The sequence below is a fragment of the Anabas testudineus genome, chromosome 2, assembly GCF_900324465.2.
Source record: "Anabas testudineus chromosome 2, fAnaTes1.2, whole genome shotgun sequence".
Classification (NCBI taxonomy): Eukaryota; Metazoa; Chordata; class Actinopteri; order Anabantiformes; family Anabantidae; genus Anabas; species Anabas testudineus.
In genome coordinates this window covers 10,306,690-10,326,166 of record NC_046611.1, presented here as the reverse complement: position 1 = coordinate 10,326,166, position 19,477 = coordinate 10,306,690, and the positions used below count along the sequence as shown (strand labels likewise).

At 43.3% G+C, this 19,477-nt stretch overlaps 1 protein-coding gene across 3 annotated transcripts; it reads right to left on the bottom strand.

The window, feature by feature from the left end:
* Window positions 1–2,582: 2,582 nt before the first annotated feature.
* On the bottom strand, window positions 2,583–18,496 carry LOC113164732 (probable ribonuclease ZC3H12C). 3 transcript variants are annotated; one of them, XM_026364170.1, is made up of 6 exons: window positions 18,392–18,496; window positions 9,742–10,622; window positions 9,441–9,580; window positions 9,106–9,340; window positions 8,699–8,805; window positions 2,583–7,078 (listed from the first exon to the last, which is right to left on the bottom strand). In XM_026364170.1, the coding sequence occupies exons 2-6, from the start codon at window positions 10,551–10,553 to the stop codon at window positions 5,478–5,480; spliced, it is 2,895 nt and encodes a 964-aa protein (XP_026219955.1). In that variant the 5' UTR covers window positions 10,554–10,622; window positions 18,392–18,496; the 3' UTR covers window positions 2,583–5,477. The 3 variants fall into 3 exon arrangements, with proteins under 3 accessions (XP_026219955.1, XP_026219956.1, XP_026219957.1); XM_026364171.1 differs by lacking the exon at window positions 18,392–18,496 and adding an exon at window positions 15,113–15,414; XM_026364172.1 differs by lacking the exon at window positions 18,392–18,496 and adding an exon at window positions 15,140–15,414.
* Window positions 18,497–19,477: the final 981 nt, after the last annotated feature.

Genomic DNA, 19,477 nt, shown 5'->3' with positions numbered 1-19,477 from the left:
GTGCCACTGAGCTATCGCCCTTGAGCTTAAATGTTACACAGATAAGCTAATTGGTATAGCCGTGTGTTTCCGTGTCTGTGTGAGATTTTCCAGTTGCATCCCAGTGTTTCATTCTCAGCCACCATAGATGGTTTTCTCTGCCTGCCAGCTCACAAAGGAACTCAGGATATTAAATGGACAGAGAAACATAAGAATAAGTAATGTGTCTATGCTGTTTGTCTGTTTGTGTATGAGAGAGGATGAATATGAATGTGTACTGGTGTGAAAGTTGAGGCCTGGTACCTCTCTGGCTGGGGAGCATATGAAAACATCAGTCCTGAATCTGGGACAAATCTCTACCTCAGTAATGTTAGTAGTGGTGGCTGACAGTCAAACACTGACGATGCCTTTCCCCTCCCTTTCCAAAAAAAACAACCCCAAAGTAAGGTCACTATTTTACTGTTACACAGGGCGGTGCTCCTGGGCGGGCTACAATTTGTCAGTGCTTAGTTACTTTGTGGCTGGACGTTGGTAAAGTGAGATCTATCTTATCTGCTATTTCTTACATTTACATTACAGCTACTTTAACTCTGTGGACTCTTCCTGCTCCTAGTCTTGTTCACATGATTTCCGACATTTTATTCCAAAAACATCCCTAACAGCAAAAGAGGTGGATTTATTAATGGTGCAAGTATTAGAAGAAGTTGTCCCGTATATGTTCCATGACAGGGTCCTGTGGTTGGAGTTGTTGGTGGTGACAGTCTATGTCTGCAGAGCTGCCTAGATGTGAGACCTCTTTCTAAAAGAAGGTTCTCTTGTAATTTAATTAAAATGGCCTTTAGTGTCTGCTCGGAGACGGACTGGAGTCCTGCGGTGGATTCTAGGGACTGAGAGACTTGGAGTAATTGTTATTGTGAAAGGACCTCACTGTTGTGATGTGTTCAAATCGCTCTCCAGTAAAAGTAAAATGGAGAATAGGCCAATTTCTTCCTCTAAACTCCTAAATTCTCATCTGACAACATTGTGTTTAGACAACAAATAGGCTCTACCTTTTGTGGGGAGCAAAATAGGTTAAGTGGGACATTTTTGAAGCGAGTAAACATTAAGCGTTCTGTTTTTTTTAATTATTATTATTATTAACAAAATAAAAAAATATCTATTTGTTATTCTAAACTTGACAGCTGGTGTAAGATTTTTTTTTTTTTTTTTTTTTTAAACAGCCAGTTTTAAAGTTAAAGCACTTGTATGAAACAAGACCCTGAAGCCTGCCTTTTGTGTTTATCTTCAGTGGCCATTGTTAGTGTTGTTTCTCATAGCAGGAGGGAAAAAAAGATCCTGTGCTTCCAGCTCATAGTTTTGTATTGTATTGTGTTCAGAGACTCTAAACCAGCATCACTATACTGAACAGCTTCACTGGAGGGGAAAACGTCTGTTGACATTTCCACACCCCCAAACTCTCCACATCCAAGCTGCAAGGTTTCAGTTATTCTCCACCAACATGGTATCGGCTTGTCCCCTCCAATGAACCCAGCGTCTATGATGTCTGCTTTAGCACCAGCTGTCAGGTTTTGTTTTGTTTTGTTTTGTTTGTTTGTTTTTTTTCTTTTCATTTTGTTATGTTTATTCTAGTGTTCTTTAATATAGGAACACATTTCATTGGTTCACAAATAAAAATTTTAAATTTTGAACATTTACGTCATATGTATTCTTCAGTGTAACAGATTTAATGGGTTGTAAAGAATCTAGACTCCTTAACTTTTTGTAATCTTGTTGTATTATAGTCTTAAGTAAAAACATTTATTTTTCTTTCAACTAAATGACTTCTAATGAAAAACAACCAGTTTTTTACTAGTATATTAACAAAACATCTTACTACGCACTTTATATAAAACTTAATTAAAAGTATCGTATACAGTAACAATATTTTTGTCAATTATTTTAATAATTTGATCTTTAAAATGTCAGATCACAAATGCTGAATATAAAATCTAACTCTCGACAGTTGTTTTGGCTTCAGGTCAATGTTATAAAAAGAAAATCTTGGTCCCTTGGTCTGAGGTCATGTGCTTTTTTAGAGATTTTTAAAATTAAATCTAAAATATAACCTACTTTGTGAAGCCACTGTAGCCAGTTTAGTCCAGTATATTCTCACACAAAGGGTATAAAATATATCAGATACTTCTCATAATGTACAAATATCTTTTGTAAATAATTAGACAAGTTTTTCTCTTTGGGCCACAACATTTACGTAAATTTAAGCATTTCAAAACATTTGGAGGCAGTCACTCTTTGTCTTTATGTTTTCAATGAGACAAGGAGATCGACTTGGCTGCTTTTGTTGTCGGGGCAAAAGTGAAAAACATAATGCACTGTATTTTATAAGCTTGTCTTATGTTTTTTTTTTGCAGAATCATCTAGAAGGTCACTAGTAAGTACAGCGTTTAAATAACTGTAGTGGTCATTTTGATGTGAAATGTATAGTACAGTATACATTCTACATTTCACATCAAACTAGTATATGTGTATACTATAAAGTTGCACAGAGTACAGTCAGTAAGACAAAGTGCCTGTTTAAAGTAACAAAGTATACTACAGTGTCAACAGATGTTTAATAGCATCTTTAATAAACAGTCACACGTTATAGCTGAATGGTACAATAATCAGTTACAGTATTTATCTAGCGGTAAAATATAAATATTTAAAACCAAATTTTTAATCTTACTAGAGTGTAGTGACAGGTACAGCACTGTAATCGTAACGAATGAGTTCCATTATCACTATCTCTGGCCAAGTGCACTTCCAAAGCAAAACCATGTCAGAAGAAAATGGGACTCATTCCGAAACAAGCGTCTTTGTCCTTTGGAGTAAGTGTTAGGCCATTAATAGAAAACAGAAAATATTACCATTTGACTTTCTACTGTATGTTAGAGAAGAACACTATACTGAAATCAATATTTACACATATATAAAATAAAACAAGCCCGTTTTGGGTACGGGCATCTCAACAACTAGCATCATGTCACTGTAAAGGCAAGGACAAACTACCAGGACAAAAAACACAACTATGTACACAAATCAAACAGGCAGAAACCAAAACAAATCAAAACATGCATAACAGTTAGCTGAACATAGTTCAGAGTATCGGATGTGTCATAAGCACAATGCCATGAAGAGGCATTACTTTGGGCCCACACTCAGGTGCCACACTGACACACAGTGCCAGGAGGCCAGAGAGAAGGCGCTTCTTCAATACACACAAAGGTTCTCTCTCATCATCAGCACGTGTTATTGTACAACTATTCAGTATTTGTACAGGTGACACGTTGGACAAGAAAGAAAACGGTGGGCTATATATAGCTGGCTTGTGATGAATTGTATGACGAGCTCACTCGGTAGACTTCACTTCCTTAGTGGCCATTTTGAACTTTGTTTACACTTTGCGTGGGCTCTGTTTGGTCAGCTATGAGAATCTGATAAACATTATTATTAAAACAAGCATGTGCGTGTTTTGTCAGTGCACTGTTCGCCACAGCGCTTCTAATTTAACATGCAAAACTTTTCTTCATTTAGGGAATTTATTCAAGTCGCCACTCTGTAATCCTCTGTAACAAATTTAGCTATTTGTCTGTAAAATATTTAACTAGCTAAACATCCTGTTGCACATGCAGTTGTAATCCTGATGAGTTCTTTAGTGACTGTAATTTATGGTTCAAGTTAAATCTTGGGGGGGAAAAATAACTTTGTATGTTTGCAAATGCTCATGTGGACGTTCAGTAAAGTGTCAGAGAGATTCAAAATGGCCACCATCGGATATGGGACTGACAACTATAAAAATTTAGCTTATTGTACATGCTTGATGTCTGTCCACTAAAATTAATGATTTAGAGAAATAGTGACTAATAATTCACCATTTCTCTTTCATTTAGAAAGTTATGGGTTATTTGAACTAAGGATATCAATTTTTTGGCCCAATAAAGAGGCTACAAATGCTTGAAAATGGGCCAAGACCAAACTTTGTGTCTTTAAAAAGTCGAGCAACCAAAAAATCTTCTGCAAAAAATAAGCCAGCTTTAAACCCAAAATCACAGATAAAGAAGTTGTGACACCTAAACATAGTAGGCAGACAACTTTTGTTTTATAACATATGTAAAGTAATTGTCTCAAAGCTACTTTAAAAGTTGGAACATCTCAATTGGAGCAGAACTGTTGTCAGTGCACTTTATCATATAGCGGATACATCAAGAGTGTTTGATAAATACGGATCAAGAAGTCCATGTACTGTATATAACATCAGTGACTTAGTTAATGATACAATTTGTATCAAACAAGGTTTTTCTCTGTCTAGCATGGATTCAGCTGGGATCTGCTACAGACATCAGTATATGCTGTTAGCCAAAAGCACAGCAGGGGGATCTGTTAAATATATTTACAGTACATACAGGTTTTCACTTACTGATGCAGAGATGTGCTCTGTCTGTAGCAGAAACCAGAGTTGACCCAAAATAAAGGGCCAGAGAGAGAGAGAGAGTGTGATAGAAAGATAGAGAGAGAGAGAGAGATGTCCCTTACTAAAACTAAGGTACACACGACAGGGTCACCCATCTCTACAGCTACAACTCTGACCAAAATACCGATGTCATCTCAAATAAGACGACAATCTTTCAGACACCTATTTTTACCAACATGGGGGAAAAAAACCCACAAACAGCTGCACAACAGTCACAGAGATTAATATAATACACAGACCTTTGTCAAATTGTAGTTTGAAACAATCCCGGGACAATGGAGTACCAGATGGGGAATAAAGAAAAATCACAGAAGTCTATTTAAAATTAAGATTGAAAACTGACACTTTGTGATCGACACCTTCAAGTGAATTTAAAAAAATCCCATGTATCTGGTGCTACATACATGCAAAATAAAAATCGACTACAGCTTGACTTAAGGTCTGAGAGTAAGGACACTGTATAGTCCCAAGTTCGGAAGCTGTTCATAAAGGTGGAGGACATTATTCATTATTATGTTTAATGTATGTTGTACCCAACTTTGTTCTGTTTTTCTGGGAAAACAAAAAAGTGCCTTTAAAATTTAACACATAAGTTCTGCATGTGAAAGACACATAAGATACTAAATAAATATTAACGGAGCAGTTGTAGAACTATGTCTTCAATTTGCACTTTGTGTCCAACTCACTCATTTTATCTCTCTCCACACTTCTTAAAGTTGATTTAGTTGTCGCTGCACAGTGACTAGAGCTAGACTGGGATTATCTTCAGCATCTTATCCTGGAAACTTACGTATTGTCTCATTAATGTCATACGACAAAGCATTCCAGTATTTAATCGTGCTTTCAAGTACTGCAAAGGCAAGTTACAATTTGTCTGCAGATGCCAACTAACCAATTACAGTTTGTATTTTCTTCTTTCTATGCAGAATATGGAGCTGCTGTTGTTTTCTAGAGGGAATAAACGTTTCCTCAGATGTTCGCTTTCCATTCTTCAGTATCCTGTTTGGGCTTTCTCTGCCAGAATGGCAGCTGCCAGCTGCTGGGGGTCTGTGATGTGAGGGCTCCTGGCCATCACTCGGCTCACCAGCTCAGAGGGAAAGATGTTACACAGGTTGATGTACACTTTCTCTCTCGCGTCTCCGTAGCGGCTATGTACAGGGGAATCTGTGTGCTGCGGCAAGTATGAAGGAGGAGCATGGGAGGGCACCGCGAGGTGAGGGCTGTATGGTGGGAGAGGGGTGCTGGATGGATGTGGTGGGTGAGGAGAGTGGCCCAGAGGCGGTGGATGGTTTAGGTAATGTGTCGGGGATGGGTGGAGAGCTGGGTGTGAGGAGTGGTGCTGGGCGTAGCCTTCTTGTGCCCAAGGAGGGGTGTGCCAGGAGGACTGCCGTGTGTCTGGCAGGCTCTGATAGGCAGACGGCTCGTAATGGGACGGTGGCATTGGCGGCTGCCTGTAGTATGTGTCCCAGCTGGGCAGAGTCTTTGGTCGGTGGTGATGGTGCGACGTAGAGAGGTGTTCATACAGATGTGAGTCCGACACACTCTCCGCTCGCGTGGGTGCCAGGCAACGGCCAAGAGGAGAGCCAGGGGGGTGAGGGCTGGACTGGGGCAGGGAGTGGTAGTCGCCTGGGCAGCTGGAACGTGTAGCAAGGGGCTGGTGCTGGAGATGAGGGGGTAAGGGGTAGAGAGGGCGCTTTGGGGGAGCATCTGGTGGCGGCGGCTGATCGTGAACACAGCTCTGGCCACGTGCCACACTCAGGTGGTAACTGTGCACACCAGTATTAGATGTGTGACTGTGCTGGATGTTTGTGTAATCAACAGGATGAAGGCCACAGAGTTCATGGTTTGATGTGGCATGATGGGGATACAGACGACTGTGAGGATTGGCAAAATGGACACTGTCTTCCAGTAAGGTGTCTGGGGGGCATCCAGGACACGGCCTCTCAGTGTATGAGTCACAGCTGCTGCTGCTGCAGCTCACGCTGCTTTCGCTGCCGCACTCGGAGCCGGCTGAGCCCATCGAGCCGAGCCTCAGATCTGTGTCATTGGGGAAGCGACAGTCGGGGCTCCGTCTAGACGACAGGGTCAGCCCAGAGTAGGCACGTGTTACTGAGTAGTAGCTCAGGTCTGGGGACTCACAGTGGGGGTAAAGCTCATGGCTGGGGGCTGGTAGGAGACCATGAGGAGTGGCTGCTCTGGGCTGTTGGTCCTGGGGCAGGCTAAGACTGGATGGAGGGCCTCCTGGGGCAGGGGACATGGTTGTACTCCCACTGCTACTGCTGCTGCCAACACCACCACAGAAACTGTTCTTCTGACTTTCAGCCCTCCCTTTAGCCAGCAGCTTCTCCTCAGCGTCACTGTATGACAGAGCTCGGATGCTAGGGTCCGACTGCCTTTTTGGGGCACCTTTTTTTGCCTCAATGCTGCCCGCTGGCACACTGTGACTCTTCACCAACCCAGTGTCTCCCTGGTTCTTTGTGGTGACACAGGTCTTGGCACTGGCTCGCAGCTCGTCAGCCACAGCCCGCTGAGGCTGGGCACCTCTTTCTGGGTGGTAGTACTTACACTTGTGGCCATAAGTGCACTTCTTTCCTGGAGCAAAGAGGAACAGTTTCAGTTTTATTACATAGTAAGTACACAAAAGCTCTCACATATGTCATTATCTGTGTGTTTACATGCAGTTAAGTAACCAGGTACTATTCCGCTTTCTCAAGTACCCGATTTCTGCAGGTACATTTTTCCTGGAGAACACCATTTCGCTTGTGTGTGTGTGTGTGTGTAACAGTGTTTCTAATCAGGTTTTTACAAGAGCACATGTGGAGGACAAAAGACTGCAGGCGGTAGCATAGTGGAGTGGCTAGATCGAACAACAAGAAGTCAGATTCAAACAGCAGCATATTCCGTTAGTATACGGTTATAATCTGTGAGCCATGATTCCAAAATACATCAGGACAATCAGATTGGACCCCTGCTGCATGTTTATGCAGATTTACAGTAACTAGATTATCTATGTAAATGTCTGTGTTCCCAGATTAACCTGATGCTGTTCTCTGCTCATACAAAATTACTGTAGTCGCAATATAGGTTGTAAACAATATATAAACAATGTACAGAACATGGCTAGAAGACATTTCTTTACACTGAACACACAGAGAACAGTATGAGGTGAAAATGCCAATCAAATGTCTTCGTCTTTAAAGTAATATGCTCTGCTGCTGCCAACAGCTGTTTGGGTAACGATATAGTAAATATAGATACAACAGTGTTTCTACCAGAGCTCAGTTCTGCCCATATACACTAAAACTGGCGGTCTACACACTTGTGAAATGTTTTTTTTAGTTTCTCCTATATGTTTCTCCCAGTAAATTATAAGGTCGTGATTTTCAAGATTTAATGACCATAAACTGTGTCTACAAACCTTAATGTCTATAAATCTCTGTTAGTTTATTCAGCTTATTCTTCTGTGCCACAGACCTCCACTGTATTAAAAACACATCAGTGAGCTACACCACTGCACTGAGTAACTCGTTTATTCACTATGAATAAAATGCAACAGTTGCAGTAACAGTTGAAATGTCTTTGTGCTCCAAATGCAGGGAGGTATCCTCACTTACACAAGGTCTTTTAAAAAGTTGAACAGGCAAGAAAAGATAAATATTAATCTGTGGAGCTGAAGTTACAGTGCTATAAAGACACATGCCACCTGATCTGTGTAATGTTGTGACTCACTGATGTGTTTTTATAGTTTTGAGATGAAGAAATGTGAAGTCAGTTGTAGTATTTATTAATTCACAACATTTCAGATTTTTGAATTAATAAATATTGCAGCTGAAGTGAACCAGTGTTCAGGTGAATGTGTTTATTAGATGCAATGCATGGATGGTTTTAGTCATGCTATTAACAATAACATTAGCATGATAGAAAATCACTGGCCTAATCCTTTAACACCTATACATGACAAGGCAAACATGAACAACTATCTGTATGAACTGGATGCTCATTTTGGAGGATTTAGTTTGTGCTGAGCTGCAGTTTGCTGGGAGAGCTTTCTGTTATCATTCCATTTATATCAAGCAGAAATACAATACAGTTCAACAGCAGCACAAACTACATCTTCCAGAGTGTTCGTGCAGTTGAATCAGCATGTCTGAAACTGCGTGGTGCCACCACGTGTATTTACAGTATATGACTTTTGTGCATATGTTTTCTCACCGTATGGACAAGGCTGTTTCTTCTGTTCAGGCATGACCGGTCTTTTCCTCAGGAAGTTGTCTAAGCTGGGGCCGTGCCGACCAAGAGGGTCGTCTGGGGGCATGAACCTAAGAGATAAGAAAGACAGTGATGCTCTTTCTTCAGATTACATCTCTCATTTGCAGTGGAAACTGATTGGAGAAACTGTGCATAATAATAATTCTCCATTCAAAACCCAGTGAAAAATGTCAGTTGTGATATTTGTTATAACAAATGTCAAAGCTAATTGACAGATGGCCTTTCATATTCCATTCAGTTACTACTTTGAATTGAAAATGAGCCATAAATGTCACAGTTGTTTGGACAGCACGTCACACAGATCTGTCATATTGTCAAAGCCCGTCCCTCACTAATCCACCTCTACTCACTTGTCATTGACAAAGGAGTACATGAGCAGCCGTTCGTCAATGAACTTCTTCCACTCAGGCTTCTCGTTAGCGAGGTCTCGATAGTTGTCATTGGAGACAATAATGCCGTCTGACTCATAAGCCAGCTTCACAATGAAGCGGTCGTCATAGCAGACCACGCGGCGACCTTGGACACGCCGCGAGGGAGTGAAGACCAGGATCTTTTCCTTCTCTAGGCGACGCAAGATCTCCTGATCTGTGGAGGACGGAGTTACGGTGTTGTTAGAATAAGGTTTGATTAATCTCATATTGTACGTGTGTGTTACTGTTACAGTGTCACTGCTTTTTGTACTGACCTGTTATAGGAGCATCGGGGCGGGACTGCTCTTTCCTCCAAGCAGGTACGAACACTGTGATGTCATGATGACCACGCTCTAGGAACCAATCTACTGCCAGCTGAATGCCCTGGCATGAAAACACCTCCTTGTTGCCATGACTACAGGACATATCAAATTAAAATTTGGGGTTTTAATGTAGGGCACAACAGCGATTTATACATATACTGTGATGTAACACTTAACTAATGTGTGGATTAAATAAGTTTTACAGTAACTGAAGTACATGTCTTAATTACAACAGTGTTCACAGACGGCTCACCTCATAGCTACATTACTGCCGTCCACCACAATTGGCCGCAGGTTGTCCTGGTCACACAGAGAGTCTGAAAGACAGGGCGAGTCTGACCTCTGGCCATCCAGCAATTCAGAACAACCACATGACGACGAGGAGGATGAAGAGGATGACGTAGAGGCTAACGACCCAGCCGACTGCTCACTGTCCGACTTGGTGCCCAGTTTGACCAGCTCTCCCAGTATGTCGTTGATGAGGGTGTTGGGGCCTAGCTTGGACAACACCAGTCGCACAGTCTCCTCAGAGTAGCCCAGCTTCAGGGCAAAGTCCAGCTTAGCCTGGTATTCCTTCCCACCTACCTCAGATGTGGGCTCTGATGTGGGGGGAACTGACGGAGGCTCGGGCCGGAGCTTAGATGGGGAGCTGGGTGGGGACTGGGCAGGAGTGTCGTGTTCTATCCCTGATGAGAGTTCAGATGGGGGCTCAGGAGGCCCCTCAGTTCCTAAGTCCACACACTGGGTCCGACAAAGCGGCTGGTGGGTGTTCTTACTGTGACTTGAGCCTCCCTCTCCTCCATCGGGGTCGGCAGCGAGGGTGGACCTGGAAGACGGCGCCGGCTCGCACTCTGCATCGGACCCAGCACTGTCCTCCACCACAGCCGGCGGAGGCAAATTGGTGGTGCAGCTGTTGCCGGAGCTCTCCCCCTTCTCCTCCATAGGAGGGGGCCCGTCAGCACCACCAGCCTGCCGGTCAGCCCCTGCTACGTAGAGATACTCCAAATCCAGCCCCAGGTCGAGGATGTGGCCTGCTCCTGCCTCCACATGGTCCTTCTGGCCCATGGATGTGTCACAGACATCCAGCACACCGGGCTGACTGCTGCCCACTCACAAAGCTCGACTCATTGGTACCTAAAGAGAGACAGAAAGGAGGAGTAAATGTGGGTGTAAGAGGAAAAAAGAACTCATTATGGGCCCTAAAACCAGCTTAGACCGGTGATTAATATCGAGGGACAGTAATAAACACAAATACGCTGACTGACAACAATGATGAAAGGAATTCTGCAGAGCAGTGGAGTGCTCTACATTTCCTTCTCTAATGCTAATCTGTTTGTTATATACATTATGATAAGGTAACATGTGACACCTCCTGGGAAAATGGGTAAGCCCCTACTTAATCTGAGTGAAAGCTTAAGTATAGTGTCTTTTACAAAAGCCATCTGTTCAATGAAATGCCTGGAAAATTATTTGTAAACTGAAAATTTGCATTTAGGGAAATGACATCATTATTTCTTAGGTAAACTGTCCCAACGCTGTGAAGCTCTGAACTGATGTTTACCCTTTAATACTCTGACTGACTGACTGTCTGGGGCAGTGAGGGACTCCACTTAGGCCTGGACTGGCTGACACAAAGAGCCGACGGGGCCTCTCCACCTAATTAATGGGCTCCCGCGTTTTTTTTTTTGTTTTGTTTTTTTTAGACTGGCCCCCGTGTGTTTTTAAAGGGCCATGCCACAGCACATTAATCTAAGAGGGAACAGAGGGTGAACTGAAAAAATAAAAAGATAACAAGCCGTTAGCACTGGGGCCGATGGACCCTTCCCCCCTCGCGTTATGTCTGGTAATTAAAGCCCATATGCTTCTTACCACTGGGGTGGTAGAGTCACTCATTAAAAACACTGGGGGGCTCTGAGGCCAATCATCATGTTGCATTCAACAACCACAGACATGGGATCTGGTGCGGTGTCGAAGCTTTAGCTGCACAAAAAATTCCAAGAAAGTTTGTATGAGCTCATGAAACCAGTGCAGTAAACTGATGTTTGATGACTCAACTGTCTTCAGTTCACATTAAACTCAGAGCTTGTAAAAATCATTTAATGTTACATTATCAGTAATAACAACTCTGTGTTTCACCATGTTGAAATCAAACAACTGTGCAGCTGTGAGCGTTTTAAATCTGAGCCTGAACCCAGAACATAACTGAAACCCACCTTATCTCAACAAAACAGACGAAAGGGGAAGAGACTTAGAGATAGAGGGGGCGAGCGGGATGGGGATGTGGGGGGGCGAGCGGGATGGGGATGTGGGGGGGGGGGGGGGGGGGGATGGAGTGAGTGAGTGAGTGAGTGCGCATTTTATGAAAAAGGGCTGCCTAGCAACATGGCCGAGCTACTGTTGCTAAGCTACAGCTGTTGAAAGCATTCTCTCTTCCAAATGCCAAGACAGAGGCAGGAGCGTTCAGTCAGCGACCTGCCACACACACACACACACACACAGGTCTGATGTGGCAGAGGGAGGGGCTTTAAGTGTGCCTCATTGGCAACCCACCCCACCACCCGAGACAACAATAGACCTGCAGGAGTGATTAGGACTGGGACCTTGGCATCAACCACTGTGGGTGTTGATGGTGCGCACACACACACACACACACACATACACACACCCAACGTCTGCCTCACTAAGTGACTCATGCTGCTGTGGAGAGAGCGGGGCTATTGGGACCGGTCCATTTGCACTCCGCTCTGTTGATGGTCTGAACTGACACATCCAAACCGTCTTCCCAGTTTCTCTCAGGCCTGACCTGAGCCAGTTGAACATTATCATGACATTACACCAATGACTCAGGTCAAGGATGCAAACAGCGGTACAGTATCACTCATTAACTACATTGACGGTCTTCAGGCATTCACCAGATGACTTGAAGGTTTTCAGAACACATCCTCACACACTATTGGATCAGTACTCTGCAGCTGATACCCTGAGAGAATAAATACAAAAGTTAAACAAGTGCATCTATTAAGCTTACTAGTTTGGTTCCAAGTAAAATAGGAATGATACAGAGTGAATATACTAAAGAGAAAATAAGACAAGTCTCCTAAAATAAACTAATCGGTTTTATTTTTATACAAAATATCTGTTTTGCTTTTATTCCAGAAAATAATATCTGTCAAAACTAAACTTGTTCAGTGCATTTGCAGCACATTTTACAACCTGTGTTAGAAATAAACATTTTTTGAAATGCTAATATTAATAATAACAATAATAATAATTAGACATGAATAAAGACCCTAAGTTGTGCAACTTCAATTAAAGGTTTAACCCTGACTAAATCTCAGACATAATGTTTTAACCTGGTTTTAAAATAAATCCACTTTATGGAGGTTTGTCATATAAATATGTGGATTAAACGAAGCCCTAAGGCAAAGAACTGGCACCTAATCAGATCAGATTTGTGATTGTTTATTCTACCATTCATTGTTTATTATTTAAGTGTGTAAAACGATTTTGGGATCTGTAATAAAACTAAAAGCATATAGATATTATATTATATAGATATATAGATACTAGTGTCAAAAACAACAAACCAGCCTGAACCAGCACCAAGCACGTCATTAAAAAAGACGATGACAGTTCATTATGATTACGTGCTAAGAGTTTAGACACTTGTTTTGTTTATTAAGTGAAAAAATGGCCACGACAGAGCAAAGATTTCAGATTTAAACGGTTTTGTCTGTTGTTTTGTTAGCTACATATTAACTGCTGAACTAAGTAAAACTAAGCAAATATTCACATATGGCAGATTTTTATGGCGTCATCGTCTGATCCACTTTATTACTGTTCCAAACTTTCTGCTTTAGACAAGTTGGAGCTACTGTGTCAACTAATTCGATTTTTTTTACACTTTGAACAAATTATATGATTATATTCCTTTTGGAGCTGCACAGTGTGTATTTTTAAATTTAGGATTTAAAAATAAATAAATAAATAAATAAAACTTCCAGCTCCAGAGAAAAATGCATTGTGGGATCCTCAGATCAGGTCTTGTCTTAATGGGCCAACGGCAGGTCGAGGCTGAGTGGGTGCATCTTTCAAACATCAGCCAGCTCACACACACACACACACACACACACACACACACTTTCACGGAGGTAGTAATGAATATGTAACACAGTCTTTACAGCGCTTTGTATGTGGCATCTTTGTGTAAGTGTGTGCAGTGGGGGACAGAGGGGGGTTTGATTGTGGAAGTCTGGAAAGGAGACAGGGACGACTTGGGGGGGACAGTCTGGAGGTATGTCGCTGCACACACAACACTGCAAAACGCACTGTGAAAGGGGGCCGGGGACGTAGTCTTTATGTGTCTGTGACACATTTTACTTTGCCACAGTCATTGAATCCCCAAATCTCTCTCCATGCAGGAGACTGGAGTTCGAATCCCGGCTATGGTCTGCCTCCAGTAGGGGTCCTTTACCCTGCTTATGCCTCGTAAGTCACTTTGGATAAAAGTGTCAAAAAGTCCAATAAAATCTGTGCAAATCACAAAATCCACTAACAGGCCTACACTCAGCCTTAAGCTAAGTTTTAGGGTTGGGATTAAGCAATTATTTGTGATTGTTAAGGTTATGGTAAGGCTAGGGTAATGGTGTGTGTGTGTGTGTCTCTGTCTCTGTGCATCTAGATGACGCGCTAGGTTTTCCCCGCCAGTAGCAGGGTAACAGATGTCTGCTGAGTGATACTTGCAACTGGTGTCTCCCCTCGCTCGCTCTCTCTCTCTCTCTCTCTCTCTCTCTCTCGCACACACAAACACACACCACCCCTGTCTCCACATAGCCAACAGAGCGAGAAGAAAGACGCAGCAGGACAGTCACTGAACACACACACACACACACACACACACACACACACACACACACACACACACACACACACACACACTCTTTCCAAGGCCTCTTTAGCCAATGCAAATCTCGCTTCCTTCAGTCTCATGTGACCCAGATAAAAACAAGGTTACTTTTTGTTACCTCCTCCCAGTATCACCACATCACAGCCGCCGCCCCCCCGCCACTGTTAACAGCAACAGTTAAGCAAAGTTCATGCAGGTGCTTTACAGCCTCCTATGATTCTGGGCTGCACACCAAGATTTCTTGATACCGCAGTGGTCGACCACTGCGTCCCATCTGACATGTCAAGCTGCATTTCTTCGTACTTTGTAAATGTCACGTTGAAAACTAGCATCAGATTTTCTCCTCTTATTCTTAAGTGCATCTGTGCTAACTCTACAAGACTGTGGTCTATTCAAACTCAAGGAAATCTGGTAATTTAGCTCATGCAGTTATTTTAGTTATGTCAGGATTTAACTGATTTATGATGCTACAGGGCTGAAGAGACACGACCAGGCTGGCTGTGAAGGAGCAACCTGTTGTGCAGGAAACACTACTTTGCATCATCTCAATGGCCTTAGTATCAGTGAGACAGGCTTACTGTCTGATCTGACTGAAACTGAGATCAAAACATCTACACAGAAGGAATTCCCCCAATATCCTTAGAGACACAAGAAAACAACAGCATGAAAATCACGTTGTAAGCAGACAGATGGTGACTCAGACTCATATCACACTTACCAGATCTTAAAAGGTCAGTAAAAGTACCTTAGCATATGTCCACATATTTAAATCCTTGAATACCAGCCTGGAAAGTACTTGGAGAACTGGCAGAGAAAAAAATAAACAAACAAAACAAGTCAGAAAGTTCCCACAGGAGCCGCATCCAAGGCTGATGTTTGTATTTGCTGCAGGAAAAGCGCAGAGCATCCAACTGCAGTCAAACTCCTCTGTCCTCAGTGTCCGGGTGCCCTCCAGAGCTCAGGCTTCTCCTACAGAAGCAGGCAAGTTAGACAATGAGTGGCAGAACAGATGGAACAACAATGTCTGCCATTCCCTCGTTTAGAGTGGCTGCTCCTCCACCAATCGGAGCGCAGAGGCCTTGCAGTGAGGCGCCGGGAGGAGGAGGAGGATGAGGAGGAGGGGGAGTGGCTGTGGGCAAATGCCTGAAACACCCAGTTTCCCCAAGGCACGCGTACTCAACGTGCACCAGCACACACACACTCCTCTCCTCCAGCCTGAAAGGGCTTTCCCTGTGTGGCCGATGAATCAACGAGGGGGTGGGCGCGTGAACAATGGGGCTATACAATGAGAGGCTGGGGAGGGCAGCTGCAGTGTGAGGGCTGGTGCTATTAGGGCCCGGGGCCGCAATGGAGAACACCTGGCTACAGAGCACCACAGTCACTCTCCTCTCTTTGTGTCGGGCTTGGGGTGGGGGCGGGGGCGGAGGGGGTTCAAACAGAAAGAAAGGCCCGAGGATGGCTGAAAGACTAGCGTGGCCTTTAAGAGAGTGCAGGAGGAAAGAGGAGAGTGTGGCTGGGCTGAAAGAAGAAAAGAACGAGCATGGGGGGTGAAGGACTTCAAAAAGTTTTATGTCCTAATGAGGATGAGGAGGGGACCTGTTCCTCATTGTCGCGGCACACTTAGGGCCGATGACTCGGAAGCACAAATCTTTGTCTTTCTGCCCTTTGTGCGATTTCGAAGCTCAAATGTGGAGAATCTGAATTATTTTACCAGGACGAAAAAGAACCCGTCTCACAGATGCAAACAGATATTTAGGTTTTAAAAGTTGCACGTGTCACACAGACCGGACGATTTCACTAACATGACATCAACTGCTTTTTCAAAGAAGTTCAAAAAGGCACCGAACAAGCTGAAGAAAAACACACTGAGACTAAATATCTGAGCTGTGTGCAAACTCCAAACACATAGTCTTTACTAAATCACATTTAGAACAAGTGGCACGAGTGACTTCCTGCACCTAATCTCTCCTTTTCCATCTGGATTCATTTTTTTGGATTCATTTTTACCTCGTCTTTGTCCCAGTACGGTTTGTAAGCCGGCTTTCTGACTCGTACTGCTGACTTAAAGCCTCTTCAGTTGGTGGATGGTGATACTTTGACTCCTGCTGTGGAGGTTGTCGGTAATGCCGCTGTGAGCGCTGCTCTGTTTTTGTTTCACAGCTTCTTCTGTCATGAGCTGTTGCTGTGTTCGTTAGCTGACCCATTATCTGTGTGGTGCTCAGGTTGACTAAGGCTATGGGGCTAAAGGGAACTTGAAGTTATGATCCTAGATTCTGGGGGATGGGGACACAGAAAAGAAGCCCTCTGAGCCCTGCCAGTAGCTAGAAGGATCCAGCTTGAGGGGGTTTATAGTTTTAATTGAAAAATGTGCCACATGAGGGGCCACTGGGGGTCCATTTTCCTAAAGAGGAACATCAGCTTCAGTAATGGGGTTGTTGTACAGCAAACAAACCTCTTAATGTCACTGTTGATCATTTTTTCTCCCACGCACAGCTGCGGTCACAAGCTTTCAGCAGGGACAGCGGGGAAACAACAAAATGCCATGAATACAACCAGCTGAAGTGCTGCTTCTGTGCCGTGTAGCTGACCTTTCTCTGCATGATCAGGTGAGAATGAAACGAGAAGATGGTACCGAGGGGCTGCATGCTGCAGAAAGCAAATAGAAGCGGTTTCCTGTAAGCACGTGGTGCGTTTCAGTGTTTGTTCTTCTCGGACGACTTGCCAAATAAAATAAGTGTATTTTCAGCTCAGTGGCTCGACAGGAAAACAACTGCCTGATTAAATAAGAGTGTGCTGTGAGTCAGCTCGCAGATTCAGATAAGGGTGATGGAGCAGGTGACCGACTGCACCGTCTCCAAACACACAGACACACAGACACAGGAGCTCTCTCTAGACCATCTGTCCGGACAAACAGCTGTGTGCTGCTCTCGACAAACAGCAGCGACAAGATGATCTCAGAGACAACTGAGCACGAAACAAAGCCGCTGCTCTTCATTATTGATGAATTTTCTTAGTAAGCTGACCTGCAGACGTTCCTAGAACCCAACGACTCCTTGAAGCTGCTTGTTCCATTGTCCCAAAATCATCACAACTGAGAATGGGGAACAAAAAAATAACCAAATAATACAGGTACTTTCAATTATTATTATTTAAAAAATGATTTATCTACTATCTGACCCACGTCGAAGCGACAGAAGGAGACCTTTTGCCCTCGTGACCTCTCTTCTGACCTCTTGCATTTCCACCCAGCAATGAAGACCCCGACAAAAACAAGTTAAGATAACATGGCAAAGCTCACCGGTGTATGTCAGTGAAATCAACACTCATGATATAGAAAAGGACCAGATGAAGCCTTTATGAGGAGCCACAGGGCTGAAACACCACCGCTCACTCTTTATCTTTGCTTGTGAACTTTATGGATGATAAAAGTTTGATTTAGCCTTTAAAACACTGTGGATCTCCAGTCAGCACATTAAATGTGGAGTCAGGAGACAGAAGTTAAGAGACAGGATTAAGGACGAGTGTTGCATCTTATCCATGTGAAGCTGGACTGCTCTTCATCCTCCTCATCCTCAGTACCAGTGAGTGTGGAGCAAACACACAGCTGACAGAAACAACATGCACGGCTGCAAACTGGACAGTGTGTGTGTTTGTGTCCGCTCACGCATCCACCGACAACGAGCTCAGGCCTCGTTCGCTCCACAGCTCCCGCTCCGCTTCCTCCCATTAAAAAAAAAAAAAAATCACACCACCTGCATCTCGAGGTTAACTTTCAACACGGACAGCAGCACCACCCGCACCACCCGCCTGTTGAACGAGCTTCAATGTGCACAAACTATATAATGGATGTTGGGGTGGTGGGGGGGACGCGCAGGGGCGTGCACGGTCACTGCAAACCAACACCGTCACGACCTCCCTGCAGCTTTCACCCGCACCTTGCTGCGGCTCGTCTCCGCCGACAGGTGCGCTCACACAAAGCCCGCTGCAGGTAACTCACCTGGTCAGGGGCCGCCGCTGGAGCCGCACGCTTAGCTCTGCGATGAAATGAGCAAATGTTCCCATCGCACACTGGCGTCGCAAAACATCCGGCTCGATTGCAGCGTGACCCAGACGAAGTGCGTCAAGCTAGAGAGCGCGACCAGGCGACTTCCGCTCCGTGCGGTGTTTCAAAATAAAACCAAGTGCTCGGCTCAACGACGTTTGTGAAGAAGAAACGCACCAAAGTACGTTTTTAAATGTTGGAAATAGATAAATGTGTCGACATGTGGTGAAAACAGGTGACTTTTTTAATGCATCTTATTTTTATTTTGTTTTTATTACGCAGTTTCACGTGGAAAGAGGGCCCCGTGCTTCCGGAAGGGAATATTCACGTTGACATATTTTGCCAAAATGTGCTATTTTTAATTTTACTAGTTTGAAATAATGTTCGTAACCAACAGTGAAACGTTTTTCACTATTAGCTGCAGTGTGATGCATTTAACGTAGCTTTGCTAAAACGCAATCAATTCTGTAGGCGACGTGAAGTGGGATGGGCAGCGAGGGGCGCCGCGGCGCCACCTGGTGGTCACAGGGTTTAATGGCGAGTCTGGTTTTGTCCTGATTCCTGTAGGAATTTAATTCCAATATAATCTGTAATCTGTAATCTGTAATTTAATCTACTGTAACGAACTAATCCTTAACATCAGCTCGATATTTTTAACTTTACAAATCAAGACACATTACATGTAATTTATTTATGGAACCTTGGTGACACTATTTCAAAAAGGACCTAGAGATGAAACAGAAAAGTAAAAGTAAGAGAAAAACAAAGGTCTCCAGAGACATAAAAGAAAGACTTTAAATATTAAAACCTATTTTTCTTCAGGGAAAATGTTAGTAAAGTTAGTGTTGCCACACCGAGCTTATAAAATATGTCTTGTTAATGATTTCACAGTCCAGCCTTATATAAAATAGTCAAAATGAGCTCCACTTTGAAAAACTATTTATTTATTATTAAAGTTTCTTTATATTTGATAATTTATTTAGATTTAGCTAATGATGCATATGATATGCATACTTATTTTACATTTCTTTAATTGCATTT